This window comes from Anticarsia gemmatalis, chromosome 11 (genome assembly GCF_050436995.1).
Source record: "Anticarsia gemmatalis isolate Benzon Research Colony breed Stoneville strain chromosome 11, ilAntGemm2 primary, whole genome shotgun sequence".
NCBI lineage: Eukaryota > Metazoa > Arthropoda > Insecta > Lepidoptera > Erebidae > Anticarsia > Anticarsia gemmatalis.
In genome coordinates this window covers 7,078,171-7,096,096 of record NC_134755.1, presented here as the reverse complement: position 1 = coordinate 7,096,096, position 17,926 = coordinate 7,078,171, and the positions used below count along the sequence as shown (strand labels likewise).

The following is a 17,926-nucleotide window of genomic DNA, read 5'->3' as shown; positions in this document are numbered from 1 at the left end:
TTTGAACAGCTATAGGATAGCTACAAAAGTATTTTACACAACAGCAACAAAATAAAATCATAGCTACAGATAGCATCCTAACAGCTGTATGGAATGAGAACTTCGTATCATCGTGGCCGATTTTCTCAAGGGCTTTCTCCGATTTTGACAAAAGCTTTGTCTCGACAAACGCTTTTAAGTCAGCCATTTTCATTTTGCGCTTTATCTTCTCACTGGATCTTCGAGTCATGAGGTTCTCCTCTTCTACTTTCGGAGGTGATGGGAACGGCATTTCTGTCAATGGCGACATGTCTTTTACTTCGGGAACTTCTATGAAATTCTTAAGAGAATCTCTCTCTTTCATATCTGGGCTTTGATATACGGACACCTCTATTTTAGGTATCGGCAAGGAGTTACTCCTTTTTCTTGGTTGAGTCTGTTTCGACATGTCGTCGCAGATGTCCCGCAATCTGGAATGTATTTAGGTCATTGTTATTGTTATATTTAAGTTAATGTTTATCCAATCTATTAGCGATACATAGTAGTGTTAGGGAATTAACGTACCTGTTATACAAATAATGTAAAGCCCAGTAAACACCTTCTTCTTGCCATTGCGAGGTGAATAAGCACCGTAAAGTGGCGACATCAAGAAACGTGGCTGATGAAACCTAGAATAACGAAAATATATTAGAAGTTTAGCATTATATTTCACTAGCTGACCCGCGCAACTTCGCTTGCGTCACATAAGTGAATGGGCGAAATTTTTCCCCGTTTTTGCAACATTTTTTACTGGTACTCTGCTCCTATAAGTCGTAGCGTGATGATATATAGCCTATAAATGGGCTATCTAACAGTGAAAGAATTTTTCAAATCGGACCAGTAGTTCCTGAGATTAGCGCGTTCAAACAAACAAACAAACAAACTCTTCAGCTTTATAATATTAGTATAGATTAAAGACTAAGTTTTAAATGGATACAACAATGCTTACATGTCCTTGTTTCGCAGAAGGCGGTTTTTCTGTAGATGTTGGAGTACCTTTAGTCCCTCCTCCACCACCTCCACTGTCTGAGAGCGATTCTTTATCTGATGAACTATAACAAAGTTCAGAAAAATACTTTTTTTATTCACTTGTCAATATAGATAGAATAAGGAGATAGAGATAATAAGGAGATTTCATTAAGAGATTCAATACGCATTGTATTTACCTCATCTTCGTTATCTGTGGTAAAGGTTTGATTCCTGGTAGAGGCTGCTTGGGAGTCTCAGCCTTCCGCGGTTGAAATATGCTGGGATCAGCTGCATACACCGTGTAGGCTTCCTTGACAGCTCCACCAAAATTTTGTTCCGAGGGAAGGCGGTAGATGAACTGAAATTATAAAAACGCAATCTATCTTAGAAAATATTTAAGTACCTCATTCGAAACAAAATAATATGGTAATAGTTTGCCATAACTACATCAAACATTAATTCCTTACTAACATTTTCACAGAATTTTAGTCGTAGTCGAGTCTTTAATAGAGCATCAGTCTCTTATTCTAACTACCAGTTAATAAAAGCCTCGTACCGGTATCTTTAATAAACAATTAACTGACTAGTTGTGAGAAATTATATCATCCATACTAATATTATAAATGCGAAAGTAACTCTGTCTGTCTGTCTGTCTGTCTGTCTGTCTGTCTGCTACTTAATCACGCCTAAACTACTGAACCAATTTGCATGAAATTTGGTATGGAGATACTTTGATACCCGAGAAAGGACATAGGCTACTTTTTACCCCGGGAAAATGACGCATTTCCCGGGAAAATTCAGGTGGAGAACGAAGTCGCGAATAATCAATATTTTAATGACATTGAATTAACAAAATTCCGTTGTCATGGCAACTGTTTTAATGGCGGATATGCCTCAGCGCAACTTCGTTATATTATGAGATATAAATCATTTTGAGAATATTTTTCGTAAAAAAAACATATTTTATATCATCACGCTACGACCAATAGGAGCAGAGTAACAGAAAATTCTGACCTATTCTCTCTTATGTGACGCAAGCGAAGTTGCGCGGGTCAGCTAGTCACTTATACATTGGAATGAACTCTTACCACATGTTCCTCTTCAGTGCTAGAACTTTCTTCAGGAATAGTTTCAGGGAATATAGTGTCCTTAGGTGATGACAACCAAGGCTCTTCTTCAGTACTAGCTTGTTTCGATGGAGCATCCGATTGAGACATCGAAATGTTCTGACTCGGTGGACTCGCGGCCCCATTCATATTGTTACCCTCTTCTTTTGACAGCTTCCCTGTTGAAAATAAACAATACACTTTTAATAAAAGAGGCAATAGTTATTGGTCAAATAAGGAATCCATGTTCCAAATATTAAAATGTTATATCCCTTTTCTGATTAAATATATTTTAACTTCAATATATCTTTAAAATATCTTTTAAGAGGAGATTGATATAAATACTGAATTAAATACCATTAGGAAGAGCATTCCTGATATAGAAATACCTAAAGATACTTAAAATGATCATTCAAAATACAGAAAAAGATTAAATATTCAAAAAGTAGGCTGGCAGGTAATACTGAATCATAATAGTAAAAAGTATTGCTGATACATAATGTAAAGATCTTGTTACTTGTTCTGAATTGGGGAAATGCAAAAGAATGGGTGGAGAATTTAAATTAATATTGCCCATTATCATGCAAATACAATGGATTATAGATACCAAATTCAAGTCCAAGATTTCATGCTACCTATTAAAGCAAAGAAAAATACCATATAGTTAGAGTCAATAGTAATACGAGTAGAATTACTAGAGCGTAATTATGATAGGTTTCTCTACATACGCCCCATAAACACGTCGCCCGGTTGGTGCCTCTTAGAATACTTGCCACCAAGAGGTTTGGGCTTAGGCTTCACAAGCGTGGTGAAACAGGGTGCATCTGGATGCCTGAACTCCCACATAGCTTGCCACATCTTTAGGCCATTCTCTAGGCGGTAATTGTTGGTGAAATCTGATTCTTTCAAATGTTGTGACAGTGGTGCAAAGAGGAACACGAACAGCTGAAAAGATATTGTAATTGTTATACATAAGTTCAGCTGTAAAACTATCAAGAATTTATATTTTTAAACTTGCAGACACATAGGTATAATAAAATAGTTAGATTCACATTGTATTCTCTTAGCCAAGTCATCAGAGGATGAAAATTATTTTCATTTTAAAAATATAAAAGGATATATTATACTAACTGTCATAGCTGGTATAGTAAACAAGTAATGGAATGGATTTGAGAAGAAGATGCCATTTTCATAGTCACTGTCAGCACACTCATCCGATGCATCAAGTAGGATCCAGTGCAATGTGTACAGCAGCTTTGTCTCCACATTTCCCAAAGACTGCATGTTGTCTTTCACTCTAAAACATAAAGAATAGAATAACTCAATAGTAATAACAGATTTTCAGTAGTAAACAGAAGCTCAGAAAGCTATAAAGTATATCGAAAATAAATGACCGTTGAATATATTACATCAAAAAATCAAGTGCCAATCTACCTTCAAGTTTTAAGGACAGTATTTGTCCTGTCTGCTGGTAAATAAGTAGATTGCCCACTTACCTGTTGTGTAACAGAGCTGCTAATGCATGCATAACATGTGGCAGTGCTGCTTGTATAAGTCTCCATCTTGGTATAGACTCGATAGCCTCTGCTAAGCTGATGGATAGGCCAAACCGGAGGTTTTGCACCAATACTTTTTCAAAGGACTGAAATATTACCATTTAAAACGGACTCAATTAATAATTATAACGTACATAATGATTGAAATAAACATTATTTGTCAAGAACTTTAACTTAAAACCATTGGCATATTTAGGTATTACTGAAAGGGGACTTTTAATTAAAGTAATACTGACTTCCAAGTAATACAAATAAGATTAACTTTGATTATTTAGGTATCTCGTAGGCATATTTTGAGCACTTGTGTTTTAAGTTTTAAAATAATATAATTGCTATGTTTTTTGAGCGAAAGTTGCAGATTAAGTTTTATTAAACTTATGTAAACCTTTAAACTTACCTTACACGCCTCTTTCACTTCCTGGGATTTGATGGAAAAGACAAAAATGTGTAAGTAAAAAACAATCGTCTAATTAAGTATATAATTTCAATTAATATATTAGTGTTTATGTTTTCAACTTTTGAATTCAAAAGCACAAAAATGTAAACATGTCAAATTGACTTTTATTGACACTTGTCGAAAATGGGGTAGCCAGAATAACAAGAATTAATTAACGGTCAATGTGTGCAATGTTCAATGCAACTTCTATATTATTATTAAATGTTGTTTGACTATTTATAATTTTTAAGCGAAATATTATTCAATAAAAATATGGTACTTTGCCATTAAATATCCTTACTCATCTTGGTATAAACATAAAGCCGGATTTAGTTTAAAACATGACGAGTAAAGCAATTTTCAACATTTAATTACATACTAAAACTATAATTATGTACAAATAATATAAAGCCTGTGATGTGTACTTACATGGTGTCCAGGAGCACGTTGACAGAACTGCGTGTTTTTAACAAATAAGTGGTTTTTACAATCAACACAGATATAAACAATTTCTACTGAAACTTAAAAAACAAGTAATAAACGAAAATAAGGCGGACATCAAAAAGATCTTTCCCGTACCGGGAATCGAACCCGAGCCTCCTGGGTGAAAGCCAGGTATCCTAGCCACTAGACCATACGGGATATGAAATTACAATCATAATGTACTATGGTATCCACCATGCGTGAGTAGGTAGGTACTCTAAATAAGTAAAGTAGCTAAGCCTCAGAATTACTAACGTTGGTGAATATCATAGTTACATTGATACACATTAATGATATTTGGGCATTGACTAAGAAAAAAAGTATATTTTTAGCTAGCGGGTTTTTGTGCCTGCTCGACGAAACGCGTATTCAATATTTTGCATTTCTTTTTCATCAGGCTCTTAGAATAACCGACAATGATTACATCACATCGTCAATACCAAATCATCTCAATAAAGGTAGGGATTAGGACATACACATAACTTTACACAGTGATATCAATTAGTGTAGCTATATACATTTGCACACATCATAGGGTACGTTTAATAGATTTTTGAAGTGTACGAACCATGCACGCAGCATCGTGGACTTTTCCAAGACGGGGTCTTACGAATGGAGACGTCTGTCTCCACAAGAAGATTTGAACCGGTATTGGCACCACCTCCTCCGCATTGGGGTCTTCTTCGGATAAGTCTTTTACTTTCATCATTTTCACTCATGGGGGACGATCCTAATAAAACGTTGATATTAAAGTTACGATACTCCGATCAATAGATTCATTTCAGTTCCTGTAGAGTAAGTTGTGTCGTAATAATATTCAATAAACAAAAGAAAATAGACACCCATTTTCTATGTATAAACCACAATTTTGCTTCTCACTCATTCACTACTGCTCTTACATTTATTGGACACTTAAATTTAAGCCGATATGACGCAAAAATAAGACACTTACACTACACAAGTACTTAAACTATATTCCTTTACAGTAACTTAAGACCACTTAAGACTGTTAGTTACCTAATAAAAAAGTCACCGTTCTGCAATTAATTACGACGTACCTCGTTTAGTAATTAACACAATACATGTTCGTCATAGATGAAACACTGTTTACATTCCATTGGTGACACTGTAGGGAAGTAAGGGTGAAAGCGAGGACCTCTTCGAAGGGACGCGAGACAGGGAATGAGGTACCGCGCATTTGTGTCGAGACGGAAACATAGGGCTGTCATAAACTCTTTTATATAACCATATTTTGCTGAAACTAATACCCATGACGAAATTACGATAGTTGTGATAGTCTAACCAATGCATTGCAGAAAGGCATTTGTTTTTAAAACTAGTGGTATAGTAATTACGGTTCGATAGCTATTGATTCACTTCAAATCAAATGGTGCTTATGACACCAAAAGAGCCTGACTGTAATAGTAAGATACACTATTACAATAACACTTGAGAGAGTACAAGTCTCTCAGATGACTATGTTTAGTCGGCAACCCTGTAAAATTTTCAGCATTGATCTGTGTGCGCGGGTCGAGTGGCGGAGAGGCAGCCTCCGGTTGCCATAGAAACGGCAACATGGCAGCTCTGTGCTCTCCCTGTAGCTGAAAAGTAGGCCATACGTTCAGTCATCCCCCTGAATTGATAGAATGCAAGCGAAATATTAAGATAAAGATTAGCATTAAGCATTTAAAGATACATGAAAACAAATACTATCTCTAAGGATTGTTGCTTGTTACAGTAGTTTGCCTGATCTAGAATTACCCGTTACATAATTCTATCTCATTTAAAGGGTATTTTCTGAACGATTGTTTACTTTTATTTGAGGGATCGCACTCCTAAATATTTTTAGGGTAGGTAGAGTCGTGTTACGTACATATTGTTTGAGTCCTGAAAAAGGTTCCCTATTGTTACTAATACACAGTATTAGAAAATAAAAATATTAATTTATTAATACAACTAGATCGGTAATAAATAACGTAACAGTAATGAAGATGACTACTTAGATATTGTTTGAAACCAGTGTTACACAATTCTTAAACGCTTGTCTAAGCATGTACATATTTATATCGAAGCTTTAATCTTTTTTCATACCAACCCCCGTATGTGTAATTTATATGATAGTCCCCAAATAAATGGTAAACATAAAGACATTGAATTAACAAGATTGGCGTAGATATCAATGTTCACTTTGTGGCAGGCAATTTACTTTATAAATAGAGACGGTCAGGGAGCGGCGGCACTAAACAGTACCCATTTTATAGATTGTTTCCGTTACTTGTGTCCACATACATTGTCCCTGTTTTATGTCAATACCTCCTGGTTTTAAGGTTAATTAAATGTTGTAATCTATCGGTTGGCTATCGACTATCCGTAGAGGTTTTTCTATTTATCTATAAGTTTTCTATATGTTTACGACACGTGATAATGTAGATTAACTTTATTGTTAACAGAATACGATGTACCGTTAAAAGTGTACCTCGCCAAATAAGTTTGTTTAAATTTTAATAGACTTTCATAACTAGGTTCTCAAGTATTTCTTTAGGAAACTGCGTTTGAATCAATATCATATTTTTTATTGGGTTATTTTTATTGTTAAGATACGTTCGGGCTCGTATAAAACGAAATGTTGACTTTAACCTAGTTCATGTTTTTAAAATAGCGAACACAATCACATTAAATGATTTAAGTTTACATTACCCGGTTTGATTACCAGACACCATAGGCAGCATGCATTTCTATGCATTACGAAAATTGTAAGAGAAGAAAACCCAATATAATTTGACGGTGAATCTAAACAGAGATTCAGATATGATTGTGTTGATAACCGCCCACATGGAGCGAAGGAGGTTGAATTATAAATACGAATTACGTAAACATCATCGTCACCTGTTTACGTCATTGTTCTGAATCATCCATATTTTTCCAGTTCAATTAGAACTGGCTATAATTTACCTGTAGCTTGTTTTTATAGAAATATTTTGCAAAAAGAATATTTATAGCTAAATGACTTTAAAATGGAGTCAAGTATTCGTTGAATCAAGATTTACGAAGAGTAGGTACTCGGTGATCTGGTCCGCCTGTCTGGAAAAACTTAACCTCATTATAACTGCTGACTTTTTCAGTAGATTAATTGCATGCAGCAGATTTTTTTAAAAGAAAGAAAATCTTTTCAATAAAGCATTTAAAGTTATTAAACGAATAGCTGTGGATTCTTTTGAGACTTGATTCTTTTGTTTATTATAGCTGATATTTTAAACAACGCTGTCTGTATTTCATAATGAATTCCCATGTTCGTTGCCTTTAACCCGTCTCACAGATTTAAGATGCAGATATATCTTGACTTTATGTGTTCAACTCTAACTATTCTAGCTCTTTGGCATTAAACTTGTAAACATTTACATAGTTTGTCGATCGAAATGCAGAGTATGAAACGCGGCTTGCTGCTCCAATCAGATGCATTTCCATGAAAAGAAAAGGTTCCCACTCTTTAAAACTCCTTTTTTTTCACTCTAGCCCAAAATTTTGTTACATGGAGTAGCGAGGTTCATATTTCTTTACCTGTCGTATATTTGTCCGAATTACAGTTTATTGATGATTTAATTTGTTAATCTTTTTACCCGTTGGCAATCTGATTCTAACCTATAGTGTCTCAAGCCTATAGAATTTCACATTCACATATCCGACACACCTCTCTTCCTTGTACATTTATAGATTTCATCGTTAGCGTGTTAGTAAGACAATGACACTAGGTTCACTCTCAGTAACTAATGTGCCTAAAGACATTTTTTAAGAATTACCTCACTTATTGTGAGATTTACATCATACTCCTGCTTCCATAACCGATTACTGTGTGATACAATCACGAAACTTGAACAAAAATAGCACGAGGTTGATGTTTTAGAATATATGCAACATACTATAGCTATTGGCTGGGCGTTACCGAAATAGCGACGTTCTGTTTTGAATGGAAAACGCTTTTTATGTATTTGTGAAACTTTATTATACCTAGCAAGCATGCGGTATTTTTTATTAATTTTTCACGTAACTTTTTCTTTAAGTTCGTCTGAAGTCTTTAAATGCCCAATTTAACTGACTCTTTACAGTACCCGTTAGAGTAACAAAAAATAAATTAAATAATATTTTCCGAAACAGTTTCTGTGAAATATTTTATACTCTTACTTTATTAGTATTCCCAGAATTCAGCGACCGACAGTTATTTATCGACCCAAACATTTAAAATGAATAAAAACTCTACGCATACTACCAATCAAATTGGTACAGACCTACTTGAAGTTTACTGGCTGGAAAAATCATAAACGTCATTCGTTAAAAACAAAACAAACAAACATGAAAATGACAAACAAGGAAGGTAATTTTTATTTATTTTATTTATAATATTATTTCAAGATTTAATAAAATATAAGGTTTTAATGATAGTATCGTTTTGTATTTAGATGGAGATGGGGACCCTTCATGCAATCCGCGCTTGGCCGCCTTTCTGGCCGTTCATCTTGTCAGGCAAATATTGGACGATGCCTATGTCATAGCGAACTCAGCATCGGAATCTGGTAATGTATTGCTTCTGATTGATGATATGAGAATCTTTGAAGCCCGGTAGGTACCTACTCTTATAATTTACCAGTTTTATGGACAAGACATCACTATTCGATATTATAGAAAACGATGTCTTGGAAAAACCATTTTATAAGATTGCCATTCGTTCTCAAATACATATATAGTTATTAGTTAATATACTTTACAATTTGGCTGCGAAAATCAATGCACGCTTAGACGGGATATTACTCGTATTCTACAATCCTTTTCTTTTCCGTTTTTAAAATCTAGAATTAGTGGACTGACTTGTTTAAAGATCACGATAATACGACATTAGGTCAGCCATGGCGTCACCAGTGCATGCTGAAAAATGCTAAATCTGATGATGAAGATGCATCGTCTAAGGCAGAGAGCGACATCGTGAATGAAAATAAGATAGAGTTGATTGCCAATGTGGTTGCTACATCGACGCCGCAAAAAGTCACAGGTATGTTTTACTCAGGTAAAATTTCAGATGTCTGCCAAAAAATTTAAAGAAGTTAAAATGTGATTAATCTACTAACCGAGATTTTTGTAACGGTTACTTAATTTTTATAAACAAATATTTAGCAAGAAACATTAAAAACTAGCTAAGTAAAAATCGCGTAAGTTACTTTACATGTCGCTTATAGTATCCTTATCCATTTTTTATTATAAAGGATGAAAGTAACAAAATTTAGTATTGTTTCGGCTGTGACCTGCAGGAAAATTCTAGTATCCAACCTGTACTCGTTGAAATAGTCTATACTTAGTAAGTTCTGTAACACGTGTATGAGATCTTTCTAGGCGGTGGACATTATGCCATTTTGTACTAGCAGAATTCTTGCAAAATGTATCACAATTTTGTGCATATAATGCTATTATATTACATAGTAATACTAAATGATGTGACGAGTTAAGTATACTTATTAAGAATATTATAGCCCAGATTTTAACAACCCTAAGTTTAAAAAAAATCGATGTTTTCTTTTCAGGCGAACTTCTCAAATGTCGTTCAGCAACAAGTTTTATTGGTCAGGGTGATGAGGACCCAGAAATGGTAATTGTCTTATACATTTTGACAAAAATGTCCCAGTTGTTCGAAATAATAATCGATAATCGATATTTCTTAAATTACGTATATTTTAAGCGGCAGAACGAGTTAGCTAAATCGACATCGATGTTCATCAATCATCTTTTCGACATGAGCGAAGTTGAGACAGTAACTGTGCGCGATGACCCTGAGATCGTTCAAAATAATTCAGAGGCTAATGAGCAGCTCACTCAAGCGATGACAATGATAATGGACTCGTATATCAATACTGCTATGGGTATTGCTTCGAAAGTACCACCACAATCGGTTGATGGTGGTACATCTGCTGAAAGGTCATCAGAAACAGAATATTCATTTCTAAGTGATGCGTTCGCAGCAGATTTTGGTACAGATATTGCATTTACATCGTTACCGGGTGTTGATGATGCTATTGCCAGTAGCCACTATGAAGCTTCCCACATTGTGCCGGCTGTACAAATAATAGAGGTACTATCTCCTAAACACCTATTGTATTTATGGCAGAAAACAAAATGTTGCTAGGTTATAAGCATATGGAAACAGGTACAATGATCACAATCGGTTAGTAGTTAGCAGTATTAGAAAATTGCATCGTTGTGATTAATGCACTGAATATATTATATAAATTGATGTACAGTTGTGTAAATTGCAATTTCAGTAAACATGTTCTAGTTAAATAGATGCTTACAAATAAAAGTATTTTGACATACTGATATTTGTCTCATATTATAAATCATTCTTTTTTTATAGTAAGCAAAGCTTTTTTAGCCATCCGGTTGTCATCTTTAGTAAACATAATAAAGTCTAATAGTTGAATCATCGGGGTAATAGAGAATTTATATGAATTGGTCTACATTTTCCTCAAATATTTCAGATAAGTGATGAAAATATTGAGGAATGCATGAAAAGGAACGACGTGACTCGATTCGAAAATGCATATCTCACTCTAAACCGTGAGTGATTTATGACCACAATTTATAGCTTTTATTTATTTTACGTTCTTTTATACAATGTAAATATTTTTTTATTCTGATTTCTTCCGAAAAAAAATCAGCATTCTAAAAGATTTTTGTTTATCCAGCTTTCAACAGTCTCCCTCTTAGTATATTTTCTTAGACTAAATTATCGGTGCAAGTGTAATTAATGTTTTCTTTTAAATTCAGGTGATTACGAACAGTGTTCCGAAGATGACGGTAACGTAATATTAGATGATCCTAAAGGTATGACCCTTCAAGAAGTGGAGTTATTGACGGCAAATACTTCTGATGACGAACTATCTGCTCATGATGAAACTGAATTACATGTAAAATGTGTAAGTATGACAAAAGATCATTAGAATCTGCTTAAAACGTTGCAATGGATTCCTGATTTTTGCTACATCTAAATCCGTATTAATAGTCAATTTTATCTGATGTGTCTTGGGTCAGGAGAAATCAAAGGAGTTGACGGCGATATCCGCAGTATCTGCCGTTTCAAAGAAGAGTTTAGTTAGTCGGTGCCGCTCTCAGGGTGCTAGACTTTTGTCCTGTTTGAGAGGCTGGTGGCGTCGCCGAACACCGGGGAAACGTAAGGTAAGAACTGTTTTGCATTGTGGATTTGTGGAACTTACTTCGACTAAAATACTATAACAAACGAATAAGAGAGCATTGGGCATTGTTCTATAATAAATAATGAGAGCTCCTCTTTTTTATGCACATTAATATTCATTTCATTAACATCGACCTTTTTCAAAATTTTATAATAATTAATTCAGACCCAATAGATTATAGCATTTAAAATATGGTATGTAAACTAATGTAATTATGCATAATTGTTTTAGGAACACCAACATCGCATTCAGGGCGCGGTTCATGGACTATGCCCTTTGTCACCGGATGCAAGACGTCGTGCGGCCAGTCTCCTCGACCAACGACTTTTACGATCACCCTCTCCTTCCCGAGCTGTCGTATGGAAGTTCAACACTGTCAACGAAGCCCTCGTTAAATCCTCACGCTGGAAGGACTACACGTTTGATGCTAAACCAGACGACTGTGAACAAAACTAACCAGTCATTTAAGTATATTAATATAGATCTTGAATCTCCCCTTATTATTTGGTTTACTTCTCGAAATAAAGGTTTAAGAGACACACAGTTGTTTAATTTAAAACGAAAATAAAATTAGATCAGGTATACTAAATATAAATATCTTATTACTCATATAATGACAAGTAATTGACAAATCTATCGATCGCGGACATATTTCGGACACCTCAATTCCGGAGAGCATATACCACAGATATCCGATCGAAATAGTTTAGCATAAATGTAGATTTACTATTACAATTGGCGTTGCACGATATCTACACACGGGCAGGTGGCACAGCGTTTCGTCTCTTTTTCACTTGTGATAGCGGTATGCGTTTGAAGACGCCATGGAAACGGACCGGCTCCGCCGAAAATAGAACGGTCGCGGATTCCTGGGCTAAATCTCAAATATCCAGACGGGTGCGCCATCTAAGCCAGTTAAAACAGTCCCGCGAAAAGTTACCGAGCCCCACTTCTTGTCTGAACGTCTGCCAGTGAAGACCGGGAGGGAACCAACTAACACCACACAAAATGGTGAGTCACTGACGGCAGTGAAATTGTGGAAAGGTGTTTAGTGAGAAAAATGGACTGTTAGCTTCGCAAGTGATAAATAAAAGCCAATGCGCGGTAATCCCTCGTGAAACATATTCCGCTGACCGGATACTCGCGAGCCACTTGGATGTGTTTAGTACACCATCCGATAAATAAATCAGTGTTGTGCTTAAAAACCAGTGAAAGAAGATGATAGCGTATAACATGAATGCTAATACACAAACTGAGCAGCGAAGCTGTGAATACACACCAACTAATACCCACACATTGCATGGAATCAGTTATGTACAAGGAAATAACGAAATATTTTTGGTAATTTTCAGAGCGACCTCAGCAAGAACGACATTGAAAGTAAGTTAATTTGATTATTATTTACTAACTTATTTACTAATTAACAACTAGATAACTGTATCATAGAAGAGGAGGGAGCTACAAGTTGATGTTAATGTGTTAAAATCGGACGAGAGACTCATATTTTCTACCTCTATCACTAACTGCCTGCAAACTTTTCTTCGTATCAGTTAAGATAAATTGTCTAATTGAATATTTCTTAAGCATTTGTAATTAACATAAACGTGAATAAGCATTACATAAATGAAACCAGAGTTGAGTATCATAACATCTAAGTTTAGCATCGTTTCTCATAAAAGGTGCGCGTTACTAAGACATGCCGGGTGGCAGTACCAGTGGCATGGCCACGTTGCGCGCGCGCTGCGTTCCAAAATTAAACTCGTGCGTCACGTGATCCCGAATCGCCGCCCGCCCAAACAGAGAAACTCCACTCAGATTTCACTGCAAGCGCGTTGCGTATGTTTAAGCGTGGGATCGAAGTTTACCTAAATAGTTGATATACGTAATTATTATACGCATACATCGGATATGTCACATCATATGCATGTGCATTATAAATCAGCTGTCATTATCAAGGTCGGTAGATGATCTTGAGTCAGCTGATCTTCATGCACATTACGTACTTGCCGCGTAATGAACTATATAATAATTCCTGAAAAAAATACTTGTTATTAATAAAAAATACTGACTTCACAAATTAATATTGTTTCAAATCAGGATTTTTAAAGTGAACATAGATAGAAAATTTTAAGTTAAATATTAGATGAAATTTGACGGAAATGTAAGAGTAAGCAACCAGTTAAATATAGGGCACATATTGTGCTATAATTAGAAAGTGACTCACGAGTTCACACCGAATATATTGAAACGTACCGTAGAAAAGTATTATTCTGGGCGAAGAATGTCCGCCCACGCCGCCCGTTCCGCCTTCCACCGCGATTTACCTATTCTATACAGAACGCGTAAATTCTAGAAAGATGTTTTAAAAAAATAGATAAGCTTTTACAACGCTTTAATAATTTAAACAACATTTTTAGTTTCGGGAACAATAGCTGACTATGCTTAAGAAAACCGAGTAGTAGAGAGAGAGTTATAGTTCACCGATCTGACAACCAATCGTTAAGCTTGTAATGCTGGTAGTAGATATACAACATTAATAATATAAATGAACAATCCAAAATTTACTACCTACAACTTTTATTGGAATTTAAGAAACAATGGATCGACATCTGTCTTTTCCGCTAACTGAATATACTAACAATCTGGTAAGGGGTGTTCAATAATGGTTGTTTACACATAAGATTCGTTGATCTGTATATAGCATGTAACGCTTTGTTGTTTAGGGGCAACCTTCGCCTTCTCCATCTACGACTTTGAGGGCGCCGGCAAAGTCGATGCCTTCAACCTCGGAGACATCCTCAGGGCTCTTAACTCCAACCCCACAATGGCGACCATTGAGAAGCTCGGTGGCACCAAGAAGAAGGGCGAGAAACAGCTCACCGTGAGTATACTGTTGCTTTTTCATTCACATTTCTACAAAAATAGGTTCTCAATCCACTCTTGGTCAGAATATTTCCCTAATTTGAAATATGTAGTATAATACGTCAGTCACAGATACATAAGAAAAAAAAACCTTCTTGGTTTATAATATTCTTCAAACTTTAAGTCCCAAAGGCAACAAAAGTTTCACCGAGTTCTAACATTGATATTATAAACTTAACTGTAGAAGTTGCCTTAAATTGTAATTTACTCAGCCCTAATGTGCTGCTAAATCGAGTACAAACGGAATTAGTATGCAAAAAATGTTAATGATTCGATTATAATTTAATAACAGAATATGTTCTTCTCTTCCAGATCGAAGAGTTCCTTCCCATCTACGCCCAAGCAAAGAAAGACAAAGACCAGGGATGCTATGAGGACTTCCTGGAATGTCTGAAACTGTACGACAAGGCCGAGAACGGTCTGATGCTTGGTGCTGAGCTTACACACACTCTCCTCGCGTTAGGTAAATTTCGTCCAACTATTATTTTCTTTACCAATACTGCACCATTGTTAGCACAGATCTTGCCCAAAATTCTCCATCGGCCTAAGTAATCACGCAGGCAGGTGAACAAGTCATCATGCCAACTAGATGTCAGACTGTAACAAAAAATATATAATTTGTTGTTATTCCCCATTTTTAGTTGCACACAGCTGGCAATGTTGTTTATTTAGAACGGAAGGCTATTTTTATATTTGTAAAGCTTGAACATGTCAATAAGATACATTGGCATCGGCTAGATTTCCAGTTGGACGTGAACTGAAATCATTTGGCTAAAAGCCATCGCACTCAATGTTAGTTTCAGAATAATGACGTGAGACTACTTTTCAATTTTATATTTGTGTATATTCTGTTCTGAATTCAATTTAGATCATGTTGTGGGGTATTTTACACAAAATATAACTATTTTCGTTATCAAATACATTATAGATCTTTCATAGATTTATCAAAGATTATCAATGAATATAGAAAGAGTAGGGAAAGAGTATGAAAGAGATCTAATTTATCATATCTCAGCTGTATTGGTTAATTAAAGTTGCTAAAGGATACATTTTTAATTATTAGGTGAGAAACTGGAAGATAACCAGGTCGCTGAAGTCACAAAGGACTGCATGGACCCCGAAGATGATGATGGCATGATCCCCTATGCGCGTAAGTATCTCTATACTTTATACATAAAAACTTATGTATAAATAATATATGTAGATTATATCCGTCTCAGTATTTCAGTTTGTCGAATGAAAGTCGTAAACATTCCATTGTATAAAAATATCCTCACGTAGACCCACGACGCACCGATTGTAGTGTACCTATTGTATTGTACCCAAGTAAAGTAAACATAGTCCTAAACTTTGCATGTTATCGTATTTCCTATCGTAAGTACTCAGTTGTAGCCCAACCCCAACAATTTATTACCCTCCCCATGAATGGTAATTTGTAAAAGAAACTGTAGAATATTTTTGATTTCCCTGTTGGAGAAGGCATGAGGGTCAAATGATATGGTTTGCGTGTGTACCCTTGTTTTACCATTTTTCCATTTACAGCATTCCTGAAGAAGGTGATGGCGTAGAAGTCTACTCATCTCGTCATATCTTTAGTTATAAGATCGTAAGTGAATCAACGCAAAGGACGTATTATAAGTTTTCTTCGTGTTCGCTGTCTGTCGTTTTCAGCTTTATAATCTTACTGATATTGTTCTGTATCTTTATGTCTACTTATTTTATTTTATAATCAATGTTAATGCTTTACATACTACTTATTTTTATACTTCTTACTCGTTAACAATAGCCTTTAATTCTACAAAAATCTGCCAATCTATCAATTTATCACCTTCGAACCACGTCAATCATAACAGCCATACATCAGCTAATAACAAACTTAGCACAATTTCGTAGCGTGTTTTTAATCAATTTTATTGTATATTTTCAGCGTTCCTCCGAAAAATGTGCGACGGGTGGCAGGGACCTAAGCCTAAGGCAAAGCCAGCGGCGGCGGAAGAAGCACCTGCGGAGGGCTAAGTGCCTGACGTTGCGCCGGAGTCACGCGGCGCACGCCGCGTGGCGCACGACCGAGCTGCGCCGCCGCCGCCCGCCGCGGGTCCCCACGCCCACCCTTGGCTACATCGACACCCCGTATACGCCATCTTAGATACGGACTACCCCTTTTTATACGAATACAACATCAAATGCACATCATTTTGTACAACTTTCTACCTATGACTGTACATACTAAAGTAAGATTAAATTAAACATACTGTAAACACACGTTGTACGTGTCTTTTAAATTTATTATTATTTATTTATTAAGTACGTTTATAATGACAAAAATACAAAAAACCGTAAATTATTTTATAATAAACTATTAAAAGTTCAGTCTTGTGGTATCTTCAATTGGTTCATTGTAAGTATCTTTTGGCAGTTAAAATAAAAGATTCTTATAAAAAATATTAAAATGAATATTTTAAACAACCTAGAACAACACAGCAGACTTACTTAGCTGATGATCCCGCGACCATTAGGCCTTTAAAATAATACTAGACATTAGTATTTAGGCATACAGTGTCAGGTATAAGATGAATGTCTATCAATGAATGTCTTTTAATAAATATAAATAAATACTTGTTCAGAGCTTAAGTTCCAGCCGCTTTGCTGTATTTTACAACATTATTGCTAGTCCAAGTAATAATCTATAAACTCTACAATATTAAAGTGCTAAAAATATCCTTGATCATACAGTCTTTAGTCAGACTATTGGTCTGTATTTTTCATACACACTTTGCCAAAAGGAAATGGACTATTTACGTAAAAAACAGAGACACTAATATTATTTTAGTTTTTTTTGGTTTATAAAATTTGAGTAACGCATAAAGTTTCAGCTGTTTCCAATAAATAAGACTCGGCGGGAGAGCATCTCAAATATCTACTTAAAGGGAGCGTAGATCCGGTATTTTGAAATAAAAACGAATGTCTGCTATTATAAAATGTAAGTATGTGTTAAATCAGAAAGTCACATCAGGCAACTTCTCTTGACGAGCAGCACCGATCTTTTGTAGGAAATGTTAAATCGTAGAAGATGTAAAGGCAATTATTGGTAAGTATTAGAAAGCTGTAAGACTTTTGTTTAATACAAAGTATTCCCGACCTTTTATAATGATATCCAACAGTGCCCAGTTTCTTATATCAATGTTACCTAGATAATAATTTAAA

General features: G+C 35.4%; 3 protein-coding genes and 1 non-coding gene across 6 annotated transcripts in view; 2 read left to right on the top strand and 2 right to left on the bottom strand.

The window, feature by feature from the left end:
• unc80 (unc80, NALCN channel complex subunit) overlaps positions 1 to 5,750 on the bottom strand; it is a 33,037-nt gene extending 27,287 nt beyond the window's left edge. For all 3 annotated transcript variants that reach the window (XM_076119711.1, XM_076119710.1, XM_076119709.1), the window contains exons 1-12: positions 5,627 to 5,750; positions 5,137 to 5,298; positions 4,515 to 4,541; positions 4,047 to 4,067; positions 3,590 to 3,735; positions 3,225 to 3,390; positions 2,822 to 3,038; positions 2,076 to 2,272; positions 1,185 to 1,345; positions 968 to 1,070; positions 544 to 647; positions 68 to 449 (exon numbers count right to left, since the gene is read on the bottom strand). In XM_076119711.1, the coding sequence (XP_075975826.1) occupies positions 68 to 449; positions 544 to 647; positions 968 to 1,070; positions 1,185 to 1,345; positions 2,076 to 2,272; positions 2,822 to 3,038; positions 3,225 to 3,390; positions 3,590 to 3,735; positions 4,047 to 4,067; positions 4,515 to 4,541; positions 5,137 to 5,277 (1,665 nt within the window). In that variant the 5' untranslated portion in view covers positions 5,278 to 5,298; positions 5,627 to 5,750. The remainder of the gene's footprint in view (positions 1 to 67; positions 450 to 543; positions 648 to 967; positions 1,071 to 1,184; positions 1,346 to 2,075; positions 2,273 to 2,821; positions 3,039 to 3,224; positions 3,391 to 3,589; positions 3,736 to 4,046; positions 4,068 to 4,514; positions 4,542 to 5,136; positions 5,299 to 5,626) is intronic.
• On the bottom strand, positions 4,656 to 4,727 carry TRNAE-UUC (transfer RNA glutamic acid (anticodon UUC)). The gene has a single exon. It is a non-coding gene; the product is annotated as a tRNA-Glu (tRNA).
• Positions 5,751 to 8,633: 2,883 nt separating the features above from the next.
• On the top strand, positions 8,634 to 12,323 carry LOC142976436 (uncharacterized). The gene is made up of 9 exons (XM_076119798.1): positions 8,634 to 8,937; positions 9,023 to 9,136; positions 9,460 to 9,609; positions 10,136 to 10,200; positions 10,291 to 10,680; positions 11,087 to 11,165; positions 11,376 to 11,524; positions 11,640 to 11,783; positions 12,032 to 12,323. The coding sequence occupies exons 1-9, from the start codon at positions 8,916 to 8,918 to the stop codon at positions 12,254 to 12,256; spliced, it is 1,338 nt and encodes a 445-aa protein (XP_075975913.1). The 5' UTR covers positions 8,634 to 8,915; the 3' UTR covers positions 12,257 to 12,323.
• A 356-nt stretch (positions 12,324 to 12,679) lies between these two features.
• Mlc1 (Myosin light chain alkali) lies at positions 12,680 to 17,092 on the top strand. Its single transcript, XM_076119799.1, has 7 exons — positions 12,680 to 12,811; positions 13,153 to 13,180; positions 14,524 to 14,681; positions 15,035 to 15,185; positions 15,786 to 15,872; positions 16,265 to 16,328; positions 16,650 to 17,092. The coding sequence occupies exons 1-6, from the start codon at positions 12,809 to 12,811 to the stop codon at positions 16,288 to 16,290; spliced, it is 453 nt and encodes a 150-aa protein (XP_075975914.1). The 5' UTR covers positions 12,680 to 12,808; the 3' UTR covers positions 16,291 to 16,328; positions 16,650 to 17,092.
• The last annotated feature ends 834 nt before the right edge of the window (positions 17,093 to 17,926 follow it).

Coding starts and splice junctions, on each gene's coding strand:
- LOC142976436 (XM_076119798.1), top strand. CDS start 8,916: ATGAAAATGACAAACAAGGAAG. Junction 9,610..10,135: donor GACGCCGCAAAAAGTCACAG/GTATGTTTTACT, acceptor TTTTCTTTTCAG/GCGAACTTCTCAAATGTCGT. Junction 11,166..11,375: donor TGCATATCTCACTCTAAACC/GTGAGTGATTTA, acceptor TTTTAAATTCAG/GTGATTACGAACAGTGTTCC.
- Mlc1 (XM_076119799.1), top strand. Junction 14,682..15,034: donor AGGGCGAGAAACAGCTCACC/GTGAGTATACTG, acceptor CTTCTCTTCCAG/ATCGAAGAGTTCCTTCCCAT. Junction 15,873..16,264: donor TGGCATGATCCCCTATGCGC/GTAAGTATCTCT, acceptor TTCCATTTACAG/CATTCCTGAAGAAGGTGATG.